Raw genomic sequence first — 18,042 nt, forward strand, 5'->3', positions numbered from 1 at the left:
AGGTTTGGAGGTAGAACGCCAAAAAAATAAAAAAAATGCATGAAGAAAATCTATGGCGGCTCCGATATATAGTTGCAGAAATCATGGGAAACCCTAATATGAAGATGATGACATAATTACAAAATTGCCACTCTTCAAAAAAATTTAGCACAAATGAGCAATACCGGTAATAGAACCTAGAGCCTGAGAGTTGGAAGAAAAGCCCTTTTACCGCTAGTCTACGCAAACATTTCATTTTTCTAATTGTATTTTAAACGATTATATATGTTGCTTACATTGATGTTGTTATATGTTTGTACATGTGTACAAGCTTTATTGTGTACAATGTTTTGTCGGTATACACATGTACAAATTATATATGGTGTGCACATACGTTTTTGTTGCAAAAACTTCTAATTTTATGAATAGACCAATCTAAAAGGAATAATTTGTCTGAATGTGTACAAGTAGTATAAATTTTACTGGTTTTAAGTAAACAAACTTGATACCATAACGATTTCGTGTTGCTTACATTGATGTTGTTATATGTTTGTACATGTGTACAATTTTTATTGTGTACAATGTTTTATCGGTGTACACATGTACAAATTATATATGGTGTACACATACGTTTTTGTTGCAAAAACTTCTAATTTTATGAATAGACCAATCTAAAAAGAATAATTTGTCTGAATGTGTACAAGTAGTATAAAGTTTACTGGTTTTAAGTAAACAAACTTGATACCATAATGATTTCGTGTTGCTTACATTGATGTTGTTATATGTTTGTACATGTGTACAAGCTTTATTGTGTACAATGTTTTGTCGGTGTACACATGTATAAATTATATAATTTTTGGTGTACACATACGTTTTGTTGCAAAGACTTCTGATTTTATGAATAGACCAATCTAAAAGGAATAATCAACCAAAATGAACATCAGTTGAGGATGTGGGACACATTAATGATTAATGAAAAACTAGTGGTTAGTTTGTTCAAACAAGGGAGACTCATAATGACATATAAAAAACGAACCTTCAAAGATGCTAGATCGGAATCTTTTTAGTGGATAAAAAATCAATTTTGATTCAAACAAGGGAGACTCATAATGACATGAAAAAACGACACCAAGTTTTCAAAAAAAAAAATTGATATGTACATACGACCATATAATCATCAGTGTACAAACCAGAGTATGCACGTTAGAATTATGGCAGAGATGGTAGAGAATGTTGGTGGAGACGGTGGTGCGGTGACAGAGACGGCAGAGAATGGTTGTGGAGACGATGGAAAACGGCGTAGGAAACGCCATAGATGAAAGCACATGTCTTTTTGTCTAATGATGCAAGATCTGAAGCAAAAATATCCACACAGAGGCTCTAAAGCATCATAATGCCCACATCTATTAGGGAATCTTCGTAATAGTTGACCACAAAATACACTCAATTCAAGTTCAATAAAAAGAAAGGATAAAACATGTAGAAAGACAATAAAACGATTTACCCAGAAATAATAGTAAATGGTTGACTCGTTCAGATGACTCGTTAAACAGAGTCAACCGACTAAACCGAGTTAACTCGGTGGCCTTGAAACTCAGATCACCAACAAAAACGGAGAGATTAGTCAACCAAAATCAATGTGATGAAGAAGAGACTGGTTATATGGATCGAGAACGGCAACGTCGGAAGGTGCAAGAGCAGTGGAGGAGTTCGGTGATAAGTTCGAGATTCCAAGATGAGTGATTTCTTAGCTGCAATGAAGATGTGGGATGGATTCAAAGGAAAGGCTATGTTCTTTGATGATTGAAGTGGAGGAGAGCGTGATTTAAAAGATTTCGTTTTGTTCAGAGAGATTAACGGCGAAGAAAATAGAAAGAAGAAGTAATTTTTTTCTGTTTAAGTTTAATTATTCTTAAGTGAAAATACAAAGAAAATATTTAAACTTAATTGGTTGAGTTTTCATAATAAAAAAGGGCAGTGTCGGGTTTTTGTGGGTTGGGAAAAGGTAAAGTTGCATTGGAAGAGTGAAAATGTGTGTGAGTAGTTGAAAGTGTCTCAGCATGTAATAAAATGTGCAAAAGTGACCTTGAATGTAATACTTTCGTATAGATGTGTGGAGTTAGTATGTTGGAGCTTTGGTCTCTTCTATTCAGAGTTTTGTAGTTCTTTATTGGCATGGACGCTTTGTATGTGGTTGTTTTGTTTTTGAAGTCTTTCTTACCTCTTAGCTGGTGGTTGTGCTTTAGGCAGGTGTTTTCCTGCTTCGTGGTGACTTTGGTCTATCGTTGATTATTCTTCCTCTGATTTGTTTTTTTTTGGTTTTCTGGATTGGTGTTTGATCGCGTTCATTTGTGTTCCAGACTTTTATTGAGTTAATGCTACTATAATATTTTGTTTTTTCTTTGTGATGCGGAGATTTAGGTTTAAATATGTGTTGTATTCTAGTTTTTTTGTTTAGTTATTTTATAATTTTTAATATTCAAATAATTTTATAATTTGTAATAAAATAATAGAAAATAGTAAAAAATAATAAAATAGTAAAAGTTTATGTTATTTTTTAGTTCTGAATAAATAAAATATTTAAAATATATTTATATAATTTAATTTTTTTCTTTATTCATCTTCAATTTTACTGACCAATAAAATAAATTATAAAACTTCATATATTAATGATTAGTGTTAAAAAGATTATAGTGCACAATTAGAAAATATTATGTCAAATTGCAATAGAGTAGAAAAAGAAGGAACTACAATATAAAAACAAAAAATATATGGGGACACATGTCATCAAACCCTCCTGCCACTTGTCATAAGAAGTAAAAAAAATTAACTTTATATATATTGATAACTTAAAATATGCTTTATTATTATATGTGAACATCTAAAACATGCATCATTTATAAAAAAGAATTGAATAGTTTTTACAGGTAGGAAAAATGAAAATATCTTAAATTAATGTATTTTATATTTACATTTATTTTCTCTGGTTATGTTGCTATTGTGGACTTTACGCAGTTGATCAGTTCTTCTATAATATATACAACAAATTTAGTATATTCTTATTTACGTACATTTTAAAATTTTAGGCAGAATTAAATCAATAAATAGAACTCAGTCATAATTAACCAATGCCACAAGAAAAACTGTATATAGCTTTTGATTTAAATTTTAAACTCCAATCCTTAAAATTTGTCTTCAAATATCCCACATATATTAATCGAGAAATATGTAAAAAATTGTAACATTAAGTTTGTAATAATTACAAAAGGTCATTGCTGAGTTGTCAGTTAATTAAGATGACAATTTATCTTATGTGGCAGCTTTACAATCAATTGAAAAAATTTTGGTCTAAAATCCAATTACTAGGAAACATTATATTAACCAAAAATATAAAAAAGCGTGTATTTTCTCTCTTAAATAAACGCTATGGAGTTACCTAATATGATCAACATATATATGGTAGTTAATGATTATTAATAATAAAGATTTGATAAAAAAATTCATCCTTTTTCATTTTTTTAATTTTATATTATTAAAAGAAATTAAATAATCACATTAACCATATAATAAAAAATTTTGATTTTTTCTTATATGTTATATTTTGAATTTCTTAAAACAACTTTTAATTACAAAAAAAATGTTAAAAATCTTTTTGAAAATTTTGTGATCAATGACTTAATATTTTTGTTATAACAAGATACAAATGAAGATATAATCGTATTAGTATGAATTTTATTTAATAGATATTGATATTATGAATGTACTTGTTTCCTAGGTATGCTACATTGCCTTTTTAAGTTCCCTCTATATTCAGATAAAGATCTTGAGTGATTGGTTTTATCTGTTTATCTTTGTGGGGCTTACTGATGGGGGGTTCATCGCAGCACATCCCTTTGAGCCAAATCAATTTGCAGTTGGGCTTACTGATGGTTGGGTTCATGTGATCGAACCACAAGGACCAGAAGGGAAGTGGGGAATGTCTACCGCCAGAAAACGGTGCGGGACCTAGCGTCTCCTCATAAGTTATGAGTCATAACCCGCGTCAGACCAACAGCCGAGCTGAGGTGAGGTTCTGAATCAGCAAAGCTCCGCACCATGATGCAGCCTACCAAGTTATTATGTATTTACTCATTCATACTAGGTGAAAGATGAAAGCAATAGAAGTGTCTTCCGTTAATTGTAGTGTTTTGCTTGTTCCCGGATGGATGTATAAGGGTTGTATGTGGTTTCTTTCACTTGTATGGTCTGACATGAATATAAGGGCTCGTTTGCATGTACTTCTGGAAAGAAAACTAAATAAAATGTAATGTACCGCCAAAGACAAATGACCAACGTGTAAATCTAATGTAATACCACCAAATGTAGCACCAACCTAAATGAAATCTAATGACCATAGCCTTAAACTAAATTGAAACTCATCAATTAAGTGGACATGTTTTAGAATTATGCACCCATCTAATTATAAATTCTACATGTGTGTTTCTTCCTTGGCCGTTTTTTGATGTGATCCATGTTTCTCCAATCAATAAGGATTGCAACAAGTGATTAAACCACCATGAAAGGGGATAATTCGATAAGGAAGAAAAGATGGATGAAAGAGATGACGACAATTACCAAAAGTTTCCATAATTCTGATCTTGACTAACCTAAAAATAAACCAAATTCGAAATTAATGTAAACCGTGTTGAAATTAAACATTAAATTAAGTTTGGTTTACATATTCTCAGATTTCCGTCACCAAATATGCCAAAATATAAATTAAAAAGTATGCCACCACTTAAAATAAAAAGTCTACAAAATTTTTTTAAGTCAAATATATAATTCTGCCATAAAAAATAAGTCGAACATAAGAAAATAAGTTGACAACAAAAATCTACCATTTATAACAAATCTGCTACCTTATTCGGCATACATATCCTTAGAAATCGGTTTTCTATTCAAATCGAACAATTAAATCTTCCGTGGAAATAAATCTTCTAAGAAAGTCTAACACCACTTTAACAGTAGATTTATTCTTTATAAAAAATTTATAAACAAACTTATTACTCGATAGATTTTTTTTTTTGAAAATAATTCTGCCAACGATTAAAATGTAAGGGCACTTTGGTAATATATATTTTTGTTATAACTATGAGCAAAGACAATTTCGACAAAAAAAATATTCTAATAATTTTTTAAAAATATTAGTCATTCTAGTAATATCACAATTAATTTGTGTCATTTTAGTAAATTTCTCTATTTTTGCAGTATAAAAACATTGAGATGAATTTTTATATATAAAAAGTGTAGTGAAGGTCCAAAAGTGACAAATTTTGATTTTCTTCTAAAGGGACAAAACTATTAGTTTAGATATTAATTTTCCCTAAAATAAAAAACAATCAACCGTAGTCTCTTGGTCTCGTTGTTGCATAGTGTATCCCACTGATATCTCACCGCGTCTGCTCTCTCTCTCTTTTTCTCTTTTTTTTTTTCTCTCAGTCAAACTCTCCATCGCTCACACTATCTCTATCTCTCCTTGGACTTCATTTTCATCTCTAACTCGTCGAAGAGCATCATAGCCAGGTTCACCTTTCTCCCATGTCAGAGTACTCTCCTTCCGATTCATATTTTATTCTGGAAATTCACTCTCTTTTGGTTTCTTTTCCGTTCCTTTCTTTATATATAACTGTTTAGACGACACTCAATTATATATCTACTGCCATGTTATAAGTTTCTCGAACAGTTAAACCCAAAAAATGTTATAAGTTTCTAATGTTAGAGAGATAACCAGTCAAGAAACTTATATAAAGAGTCAACTAAATATTCAAGTCATTAAACTATCTGATGATTTTTTATTGCGTTTTATCGGTGTTAAGACCAAAAGGATCATTTAATAATCACTTGCAAATCACTAACACTATATGATGGTGGAAAATAACATAGATGACTGATAATGGCATAGTTGCATCTACAACATGTTAATATGTAATCATGTACAATACAGATTTCGACCAGGACCACCATAAAAGAAATAATCCCCCCAGTCAGTTTCATAGGCATATCTTATATTGTAACAACTCTCTTGGGTAATGAAATATTCAGGAACACGATCATGAATTGGTTTCCATGTATTACATTCATCATATATCTTAAGTTTTCTAAAATAACTAGCTCTTTCATATCCTTCCGATGCGAAACCCCCACTTCCCATGTTTGTCATTGTATGTTGTAAATTAACTCTATAATTTGTTATTTCGCCTCCCCATGTAATATCGGTTGCCCCATTTCGTAGATGATTGAACAATATGGAAGGCCAATATCCGATAAATACATGGTGATTAAGTTTCAACCACCAGTTCCCTGTCCGGGGATCCTATGATTAAAAAAAAAAAAAATTAGTTCTCAGCTTTGAAATATATCTGTAAGTATAATTGTTGTAGTTATATTCTGAAAGAATTTTGTATTATATTTGCCTTCCATATAGTTGTCGGAATCTCATATTGCTGACCACCTAAGGTAGAAACATGACCAATAGGTTCTCCTAAGACATATGCTTGATTGACAGGAACAAAGCCTGGACAATCAAGATTGTAGCAGCCTGAACGGTACCCATCTGCCTATTTCCATGTTAGAAAACATACATAAAGAACAATAACCATATCTATAAGTATATATTCCAACAAAATATAGCCAAAGTGAAATAATATTATCAACTTACAGTCCAGTAAACAAAGAATCTAGCGTTGTCATCACCATAACGTCCTGGATAGACCTAATTAGAAATAACGGTTAGTGAAAGACTACAAAGAGAATACTATAATATATTTATAAATATGGAACTGAAATAAGAAGCTAAGACCTGCCAACCAAATTCAATGGTGTTAAGGTTAGAAGGAGGACCCGCCTCAAGCCACATTTGTGCTAGGCTAAATTCTCTTGGCATTTGCACATAAGGCTTCCACACATTTATAACTGCTTCAGCTCCACGAAAGATTCCATTTACGCGGAGGGTGGCATACTATATATGTTCACACACATATATGAATTATAAAATACAAATTTGTAGACATGTACGACTAAAGAGAAAGCAATGGTCTTCAAATGGTTATTGAATCATATAAAGGAATGCACCTCATGGATTTCATTAGTCGAATTGGCTGGTTTTCTTCGAGGAATGTTGTTGGGATATTTTTTGCCATAGTTTTCTATTGATTCCGCTCGTAAAATATCTTCTCTTGTCGTTCTTCTGATTGGAATAGTATTTTGGGGACATTTTCCATTGATTGTCCAGAGTTGAGTAACTATACTCTCGTCGTCTATATTTAAAGTATCATTGTTCCATTTATCGTGGTCACCACTTGGTTTCATCTAAAACATAACATCAATATTTTTATATAAACAGAGGAAAATTAAACCATATCTTAGTTCTACTAATCCGGGTTTGACAGTTTGACATGGGTGCTTATGTATCACAACTATTTGTAATGCTTTTGGAATTAGAAAATTATATACAAAATTATCAAAATCTTATATTGAACATAATATATATGTTCATAACAAGAAAAAGTGAAACTTAAAACCGGAAAAAAATCCAGACCTGAATAGTGTGGTTTTTAAATAAAGGATGATCATAAATAGGATGATTCTTCATATGGACACAATCTATTATACCTCCGTATGGACTCTGCATATATTAAAAGACGTACGTGTGTAAGAATTAAACGCAAATGAAATTGGTGTAATTAGGAGTAATTTTCTCTATAGGACTAAAATTAATCAACCTTGATGGATTTAACAGCAGGTTTGTTGAGTTTCTTTAAAAGTAGATCTATTTTAGCATCATGAGTATCTGAAAACTCTCCATTGATGACAATTGCTGGTATGATTAGAATGCCGAGCACAAAAGTCACTACCATTTGATTGATCATGACGATTCTATTTTGGACTGCTACTAGGTCTTCAGGTTTATATACTTAACTTAGATGAGATGATTGTGTATAGAACATCTTTATACTTTTGGTGTTTAATATCAATCCACATATAACAAAAAAAAAGAAGAAAGTAACAACTCAATATCTCTTATAATTTAATTGTGTCTTATTGCCCTTAACTTAATTCACTTTTCCAGGATTGTCTTTTACCTAGTTTCTCTCCCATCTTTTAATTAAAAGTAGACAAGATCCAATTTGATCATATAGATAATTCCTTGAAATATGTTACTTCATTTCGGGCATATACACATGCTATTAATGTACTCATATGGTTTACTACAGAAGTGGGAAAATAAAAATATGTTAAATTAATTTATTTTCTGTATACTTTCTCCGATTCCTTGCTAGTGTGGATTTTACTCGGGCCTAACTGGTGTAACCCTAACGGTTGCAGACGTAGTTACGGACGTTTGTGAATGTGGATAGTTGCAGTTTTAAACGTTATTAAACGATCTGTTCGACTGGTACAATGGTTAGAAATTGTTGCGTTTGCGGAATAATTATGACTTGTTACTATCAAATGCAGCAATAGTTAAATAATAAATTAACAATATTCATATTTTTATATAATTATAAAAATTTTTAAAATCATATTATTATAACAAATATAAAATTTCTATATTTAAATTATATTTTTAAATTTTTAAAAATTATATAAATATTTTTGTTTTAAACTTTTATAATATAAATCAAATATATACTTCTATTTTTTCAATTTAAAATTATAATGGAATATTTTTATTTTTATAGAGTTTTTTTTAAAAAATTTTCCTCCCGCAACCATAAATGTTAGCTGGAACAGCTTTTGAAATTTAGAGGTTTAGTGTTGTTTAAAGCGATTTATAGAGTTGGGAAGTTGACTCAGATATTATATATTTTAGGACTTATGACCAGAACCAAGCGTGCCCTTTATCCACATTATGAGAAAAAAACGTATTTACGAGAATGCCATTACTTTTTAACGCCACATAAGCAAAAATCCGGCGACACGTAGGAATACGCTTCCGTGTTTTCATTAAGTCAGCCGTAAAAGAATATGTCTTTCGTTACGGCTGGTATATGTATAAGTTTCGGTTGACTTATAATAAAATAGTTGACTTAGTAAAAAAGGCTGATTTAAGACGATCACTACAAGAAAACATCGGCATACTGAGGGAAAAAATCGTCGGTATGTCGTCGGAATAACGCTATTCCGAGGACATACCGACGAAAAAAGTCCTCGGAAATATCTCCTCGGAAATTCATATTTCCTCGGAAATCCCTCGGAAATTCATATTTCCTCGGAAATCCCTCGGAAATTCATATTTCCTCGGAAATCCCTCGGAAATTTCCGATGGAATTCCGAGGAAACTAAATTCCGAGGAAACTCCGAGGATACCAAGTTCGTCGGAAGATTCCTCGGAATATACTGAGGGACGCCTTCCTCGGAATATTTCGATGGAATTCCGATGCTCCAATCCTCGGAAGTTTCGACGAAACATTCCTCGAAATGTTCATCGAGAATTTTCGAGGAACTTGGCCCTCGGAAAATTCCAAGGAACATCTTTCCCTCGGAAAATTCCGAGGAACATCTTTCCCTCGGAACTTGTGTCTTCCACTCTTGCCAAACGGGCTGAAACCATCAGTACATAATCCAAGGTAGATATTTCTTCTCTCATACGCAAAGTCGGGATACTTTGATTGGAAATGCTTCCACGCTTTTGCATCTGAAGAATGTCTGATCTCACCATCTGTTGAGTGCTCCGCATGCCATCTCATTGGTTGCGCTGTGCGTTCAGACAGATACAACCTCTGCAACCTTTCCCTCAAAGGCAAATACCACATCTTTTTATATGGCACTGGAACTCTTCCACTCGTATCTTTATAACGAGGCTTCTCACAAAATTTGTATGAAACCCGCTGTTCATCCGCCCTCCAATAAATCATGCAGTTGTCTCTGCATACATCTATTACCTGATACGATAAACCAAGACCAGCTAAGAGTTTCTGAACCTCGTAGTATGAGCCAGGAGCTACATTATCTTCGGATAGAATACCTTTTACATAATCAGCAATCGCATCCACACAGTCTTCAGCCAAATTATAATCCGTTTTAATGTCCATCAATCTTGTAGCAGATGATAAAGCTGAATGACCATCTCTGCAACCTTCGTACAATGGTTGCTTTCCAGCATCCAACATATCATAAAATTTCCTATCTTCTGCATTGGGTAAATCTTCCCCTCTAAAATGATCATTTACCATCTGCTCAGTACCTACACCATAATCTACATCCGTTCTAATTGGTTATTCTAATCTAACCGCTGGCTGAGGTTCGCTAGTACTAGTACTACCATGTTCATAATCAGTTTCCCCATGATGATACCAAATTTTGTAACTTCGTGTAAACCCACTCAAATATATATGAGTCCAAACATCCCACTCTTTAATAACCTTTTTATTTTTACAATTAGAGCAAGGACATCTTAACATACCTGTTTTTGCTTCCGGTTGTTGGTATTCTTCCGTAAGCAATCTCGTGTTCGGATCCAAATGAGGTCGATCGATCCAAGAACGAAAATAATTTGAAGAAGACATGGTTTTTATGAATCAAATTCGTGTGTAAAGAGAGTGAGAGGGAGGATGAAGATATGGAGTGAATGAAGAGGAAGAGGGATGCTTGTATTTATAGTTGAAATCCTGCCGACAGACCGAGGAAATTCCGACGAAATTCCGATGCCAACGGCTAGTTCGTCAGAATTTCCTCGGAATTTTTAAAATCCCCCAACGGCTCTCTAACGTCTATAATATTTCCTCGGAATTCATCGGTTTTTTCCGAGGAATACAATTTTCCTCGGTATTCCATAAGAATATTCCATCAGTATATTCCGAGGAAATTCCGAGGAAACCAAATTTTGTGTTTCCTCGGAAATTCCTTGGGATATTCCGAGGAATTCATTTTCCGTCGGAATGTCCGTCAGAATATCGCTGTTTTCTTGTAGTGGATAAGTAAACCACGTGTAAGGGTTGAGTTATATGAATCTAGTTGAGTTATTGGACAACGGCTGACTTACGTACTGACGTTACGGCTGACTTAATCATCGATGGATTAATTTCTGGAAAATTTGGTTGAGTCGTAGTAAAGACACGACTCAGTTATATACCCACAGATGAGTTAATAAACACCGAATGGCTGGGTTATGGGATGTTTGACGGCTGGGTTATTTTAAATCAGCCGAAACTGGATGGTTTAACATGAAACTCAGCTATATTGTGGTTGAGTTATTAGCGAAAGATTAATTACTAGAATAATATTGTTTTACGGCTGAATTGTTAAACGATATGGTTGGCTTATTGTATTTCATCCTATTTACAGCTGGGTTATCGAAAAAGATTAATTACTGAACTAGTATCCACGTTTCGGCAGACTTACTTACTACATGTGGACTGACTTAGGGTGTCTGAGTTATATATTACATGTTCTCGAATAAATCATTGAAAACAATGGCGCACGACACTCCACCAGTGTACGTGTCCAATACTCGGCAGTTGCAAGGTTTTGTAGCCCTAAAGAAAATCGAACAACTACGTCTTTGTGTTGAGATTACGGAGAACAAGGACGACAGAGCAAGAGAGAAGACTAAAACAAACTTCAGTTTTAGCTCAGAAGTAGAAGCGTCAAAAGTTGAGTCCAGAGACGATAATTACAGTGGGAGTTACGATGGTTGCAGTTCAGAGAAGGAAGAAGAGGACAATGAGATTGATTGCTCTAGTATTGTGGAAGGAGAAAATCAGAACGTAGGCGGAGAAGATGAAACATGCAAAGAAAACAAAGAAGACGATGAATTTGATAGCCGATTTGATATGTTCGATGACTCGGACGGTGCGTCATCTGAAGATGATAACTTCAGCTCATACGGTGAGTCTCCTTTAGAAGGCGAAGAGTCACCAACGATACCTCCCAAGAAGATATATCAGAACTTCTCGATGAGCGGGTCTAAAGAGAGTGAGGAGGTTCTTCTAAGGTTGGAGATGTCGTCGTTAAATCTTGCGGTAGGGCAACGATACGAGAGTAAAGCCGATTTGGAGAGACGATTGAAACTTCTTACGGTGAAGGATCGATTTGATTATGATGTAGACATATCAACCCAAACATTATTCATTGTTAAGTGTTGGGTTGATGGATGTATCTGGAGGGTTTGTGCTTCTACCAAAGGGGAATCCCCGGCGTTCTATGTTTGTATTTACGAATCGAATCATACATGTTCTACAACTGAGCGTTCTAATCAATGTTGAAATGCAACACCAGATATTTTAGGAGAGTTGTACAAGAACTTTCTCGGCGACGTTGGTCCGGCCGTTCGCCCTACGAGTGTTGGAATAGCTATCACTAAGCAGTTTGGTGTAAAGGTAATTACTTTGGTGTAACTGAGTTATGTTTACGAAACAGCTGAGTAATATGTGTTTCGTAGCGGCTGATATATTTACACAATGCAGCCGAGTTATATTAAAATAGTGTTGAATTAGTTTTACGTTGTGACTGACTTAATTGTATGATGTGGCTGAGTTATGTGTATCGTTTTTCATGTGAACAGATGGAATATTGGAAATCTTACCGGACGCTGAAATTTGCAAGGGAAATTGTTCAGGGAACACCTGAGAGTGGGTTTGAACGCTTGGCTTCTTACTTATACATGATAATAAGGGAAAATCCGAGTACAGTTGCGCGTCTTCAAATCGATGAGAATGGAAAATTCATGTATGTGTTTCTTGCGTTTGGTGCGAGCGTAAATGGGCTTCCTTTCATGCGCAAAGTTGTGGTTGTCGACAGTACGTTTCTTAATGGTAGATACAAAGGGACGATTCTCACAGCACTAGCTCAGGATGGTAACTTTCAGATTTTTCCAATAGCCTTCGCAGTGGTTGACACTGAAAATGATGATTCCTGGCATTGGTTTTTTACGCAACTAAAACTTTTGATTCCTGACGACGAGGGTCTTGCGATAATCTCGGATAGGCATAACTCGATTGGGAAAGCAATTACAAATGTGTATCCGCTTGCTTCTCGTGGAATTTGCACGTACCATCTATATAAGAATATACTGGGACGGTACAAAGGAAAAGATGCATTTCGTCTGGTGAAGAAAGCGGCGAGATGTTTTAGGATGTCTGACTTTACTCAGATTTTGGAGGAGATTGAAGCGATTAATCCAGCACTCCACGGCTACCTCCAAAGGGCTGATGTCCGACTGTGGACGTGTGTTCATTTTCCGGGCGAGAGGTACAATTTGATGACTACGAACATAGCGGAATTAATGAACAGAGCATTGTCGAATGCTAGAGGTCTTAACATTGTTCGGATATTAGAATCGATACGGGTTATGATGACCAGATGGTTTGCTGAACGAAGAGAGGATGCCAGATCGCAGCGAACCACGCTTACTCGTGGTGTGGAGAAACTACTACATGTAAGTAAGCCTTTAAAAAAATTAGTCAGCCTTTAAATTCATAAGTCAGTCTTTACAGCTCTTAAGAATGTACTAAGTCAGTCGTTTCACATTAATTATATATTATTTTAATAGGGTCGTGTAACTGCCGCCAGAGATTTAGCGGTACAGAGGATTGATGATCATCACACTGAAGTTAAATATGGATCTTCCGGCGAGTCTTTGCATGTTGTTAATTTGGTAGAGCGAAAGTGCACATGTCGCCGTTTCGAACTCGAGAAATTACCATATGTACACGCAATCGCAGCGGCGGAGTACAGGAATGTTTCTCGTATATCCCTGTGCAGTCCTTACTATACCAGCAATTATTTGGTTAGCGCATACGCTGAATCGGTCATGCCGGTTGATTCAGCGCAACCTGTTCCAGAACTCGTGGCTAACCAACGCTGCTTGCCCCCGACTGTACGTCAACCACCAGGCAGACCGAAGAAAAATAGGATGAAATCTGCTTTAGAAGTTGCACTATCAAACAAACGTCCTAGGAAAGAGCACACATGTTCTCAATGTAGACAGACTGGTCATAATGCGAAAACTTGTCCGATGTAAGCAAGTGTTGTAGGGATTTTCATGTTTTTGTATTACGGCTTAGTTTATGGTTTTAATGTTTTTGTATTACGGCTGATTTGTTGATTTTCATGTTTTTATTACGTCTGGGTTGTTGTAGGGATTTTCATGTTTTTGTATTACGGCTTAGTTTATGGTTTTAATGTTTTTGTATTACGGCTGATTTGTTGATTTTCATGTTTTTCTTACGTCTGGGTTGTTGATTTTAATAGTTAATACTTATGGCCGGGCTGTTATTTTTCATGTCCTTTGGAAAGCATCTCAACGACTCTGATATGCGTAACGGCTGGGTTAGTGTTAACATGGGCTGAGTTATTGTTTACTAAGGCTGAGTTACCTTTTTAACGGCTGAGTTATTTTGAATTAGTAGTATGAAATAGGATGAAATCTGCTTTAGAAGTTGATAGTGCAACTTCTAAAGCAGATTTCATCCTATTTTTCTTATATTATAATGCGAAAACTTGTCCGATGTAAGCAAGTGTTGTAGGGATTTTCATGTTTTTGTATTACCGCTTAGTTTATGGTTTTAATATTTTTGTATTACGGCTGATTTGTTGATTTTCATGTTTATTCTTTAAAAATTCCCGCCAAAAAAAAAAAAGGTCGTTAGACGACTGAGTTTCACACTGCCAATAAATAAGACTTTCAACTCTATATTCTATATTTTTACATATTTTCTCTGTCTATCTAAATCAATTTCACCCCTGAGAGAGTAAATGGAATTTTTCCCTCTTCTTGAATTGCCTGAAGAAATTCAGGCGGTAGTGGTTGAACGTGCGGCCCGTAACTCCATCCAAGATCTCTATGGCCTCAAAGCATCGTCGAGGTCGATGAAGGTGTTAGCAGAGCGGCATGGGGTTTACCATTTCCTCGATGTTTTATCCGTTTCCTGGGGACTCAATATGCCTTTTGAGTTGTTGAAAGCTTGCTACGATGAGGGAAATCCAAGCACGCTTTATATAAAGGGTGTACAGTTTTTCTACTCCTTGGACCTTCACGAAGAAGGGCTTTCTCTCATGAAGCGTGCAGCAGATGCTGGATATGAGCGTGTTGTGTATACACACGCAATGACTCGAGCAATCTTTGAGGGTGAAGGGAAGTATTTTGATGGTATTCCATTTGAATCTGTTGACAGGATCGGTAAACTAGTGCGCTCTATGAAATGGGGTTGGGATTTGTGGCATGGTGACTCTTTTCGCGACCATAGGATCCTGTTCATTTGCTTTTTTATGTCATCGTTCTACAGATGCCAATGTGCAAATCTTGTGGCACATTGATGTCACTAAGGATGATAACATGTGTAACCGCTGTTTCTGGATCAAAGAGCTCGGCTTGTTCTTCCGTGATTTTGAACGGATAAGCCTGTTAAGGGACACAAGGAAGTGGTGAAGATGTAATGTATCAAAACTTATATTTTTATGTTATTTGCTATTCCAGTATGTTGTATGTCGAAACTAATATTCTATGGCTAAGTTGTTGTTTTCTAATATTTGATTAAATGATATTTATAGGCTGAGTTAATTGTTTCGTTGGCTAAGTTAAATATATTCGAAGACTGAGTTAATGGTTCCTAAGGCAACGTAAAATCTATTTCGAGGCTGAGTTAATTTTTGTAAGGCTAAGTAAAATCTATTTAAGGGCTGAGTTAATTGTTTCCAAGGCTGAGTTAATTGTTTCTTAGGCTAGGTAAATGCTATTTGAAGGCTGAATTATTTGTTTTTACAGCTTAGTTAATTTAATTTCATGGTTATTAAATGATTTGATTAAAACATAGGAATGAATTAAACCAACCTAACAAGAAACTCCATTAAAGAAAATTTTATTGTCTCGATTGTATAAAGGTCTCAATATTTGTTAGAACCTTGACTTATTTTCACACGCCTAAAATTAAATTTGATTTATTAAAATTCACGTGAAATCCCAACCGTCGCGAATCATGTTTCGACTGAGTTGGCTGAATTATATCTTACTTGCCAATTAGAGTCGGGGAAAACATCAAAAAACTCATGGCAACTGAATTTGATCACGCGCATAATAATGGTCTCGATTTACACTGGTCTGGATAAATGAACCGTCTTGCTGAGTTATTGTTAGTTATAATACATGAGTGCTTGCTGTATCCCTATATGTAAAGACATACTAATAATGAGTCTCGATATTATCATGGCAGCCAAAAATTCTCACACGCATAATAATGTTATTTTCTGATATTTGATTAAATACTATTTAAAGGCTGAGTTAATTGTTTCCAAGGCTGAGTTATTGATGCATAAAAACTGATTTGTGTTAATTTATGTCACGACTGAGTTATATGAATAGGTAGAAAATAAAACATGATGTGTGTTACATAGTACATAAAATCCGGTCTTAAAAAACATAAAAATAAAAGAGAAGTTGATGACATGAGATTAATCATCCAACATCTATTTTTCATGAAGCTTACACCAGTCAGGGTCGATGACCTTCACAGCTCCCAACTCTGCTTCGGCTTCACAATGCTGAGCGGTAAGTGTCTCCAACTCAGCCACGAGGTCAAATTTGCCTTCGGCCTTGATAATGGCATCAAGCAATTCCATGCGCGCAGCAATAGAATTTACTTTGCTGGAGGCGTCGTTCCATTCAGATTCAGATTGCCTTTGTTCCTTGGCCAAGCGGAGAAGCGCCCTGTAATGCTCCGTCGTTTCCATTTTTCATTTGTTATAACCTTCAACAGCATACGCTCCATAGACATCCTCCATAGGACGTTTCATCGATCTTTTCGATCCTTCCATTGCCACTTGATCACTTAATGAGGGTTTGAATTTGTGGCATTGTGCGCTTTGTATTTATAGATAAAAAATGATCTATTGGAGTCGTTTGGAAAGTATCTCTTTGACTACGAGATAATTCATGTCCTTTGGAAAGCATCTCTTCGACTACTAGTTAATTGTTTCCAAGGGCTGAGTTAATTGTTTCAAAGGCTGAGTTAATTGTTTCTTAGGCTAGGTAAATGCTATTTGAAGGCTGAGTTAATGTTTCCTATAGGTAGATTACAGACCGATGGTATATATTAATATATATGAACAAATGTCGGGTCTTACAGCGAGTTGAAGAAACCAGCGCTCTTTAAAATGATCAGGAATGTCGCAGTATGTCGGCCATGCATGAACCCATCCTTCTGCAAGAATCGTCGGGATGACCAGGGAGAGATCAGTTAAAAATTTAAACCATGTAGGGCTGGTTGTGTCAAGCAAGTCACACGGACCAGGGTATAGACCAGGGAGGTTTTCACGATTTGCAGAGCTTAGTATCGCAAAAACACTGTTCTCTAACCTCTCTGAATTTCCAGGAACAATTGGCATGGCTTTTGATGGGGATAGAGAGATATTGTTTAGGTTTTTTCTAGAGAGATAAAGGCGTAAGAAAGGGTATTAGAGAGGGAACTATATATAGAGAAACATAGAACGTGAAACGGCGGGAATTGAAATTTCTCAAAATTCATTTATCTTATTTCCGCCAAACGACAACATTTAACAAACGTGGCATCCGAGTTATATAGCCTATTACGGCTGATTTAATATTTGGGATTTAGGGTTTAGGGTTTAGTATTTAGAGATTAGGTTTGTTTATTTAGGGATTTATGTTTAGGATTTGGAATAACGGTGTGATAAATATAACAAATAACATAAATTTAGTCTTAAAATGCGTTGTATATAGTTTAGGAGAGTTGTATTATGATCACACTCTATATCTACATGTAAGGTTTTAAGTAAGTGCAAGACAACATATACCTCAAGATCATGATCGATTCTAAACTCGTTAATTCAATAAATAAGAGACGTTCGGTTGATTATATATTCACTTATTAGGGAATGTTATAACATTTTTAAGTATAAACATATCAATTATTTTAATTCAGGGTATGGTTTGAGGTATGGCTGACTTTTATCTACCTTAACGGCTGCTTTATGAAGACGAATCGGCTACCTTATTAAATATTTTCGTATCTTAGGGTATGGTTTGAGGTTCGGCTGAGCTATATCTACCTTAACAGCTGTTTTATG

General features: G+C 34.9%; 2 protein-coding genes across 2 annotated transcripts; one reads left to right on the plus strand and one right to left on the minus strand.

Annotated features, from left to right (window-relative positions):
• Positions 1-5,439: 5,439 nt before the first annotated feature.
• Positions 5,440-9,658, minus strand: LOC103849412. Its single transcript, XM_033281758.1, has 7 exons — positions 7,740-9,658; positions 7,556-7,642; positions 7,090-7,326; positions 6,818-6,976; positions 6,677-6,730; positions 6,432-6,575; positions 5,440-6,331 (listed from the first exon to the last, which is right to left on the minus strand). The coding sequence occupies exons 1-7, from the start codon at positions 7,884-7,886 to the stop codon at positions 5,948-5,950; spliced, it is 1,212 nt and encodes a 403-aa protein (XP_033137649.1). The 5' UTR covers positions 7,887-9,658; the 3' UTR covers positions 5,440-5,947.
• Positions 9,659-11,432: 1,774 nt separating this feature from the next.
• On the plus strand, positions 11,433-13,981 carry LOC117129023. The gene is made up of 4 exons (XM_033282342.1): positions 11,433-12,168; positions 12,238-12,338; positions 12,524-13,396; positions 13,511-13,981. The coding sequence occupies exons 1-4, from the start codon at positions 11,433-11,435 to the stop codon at positions 13,979-13,981; spliced, it is 2,181 nt and encodes a 726-aa protein (XP_033138233.1).
• Positions 13,982-18,042: the final 4,061 nt, after the last annotated feature.

This window comes from Brassica rapa, chromosome A10, assembly GCF_000309985.2.
Source record: "Brassica rapa cultivar Chiifu-401-42 chromosome A10, CAAS_Brap_v3.01, whole genome shotgun sequence".
NCBI lineage: Eukaryota > Viridiplantae > Streptophyta > Magnoliopsida > Brassicales > Brassicaceae > Brassica > Brassica rapa.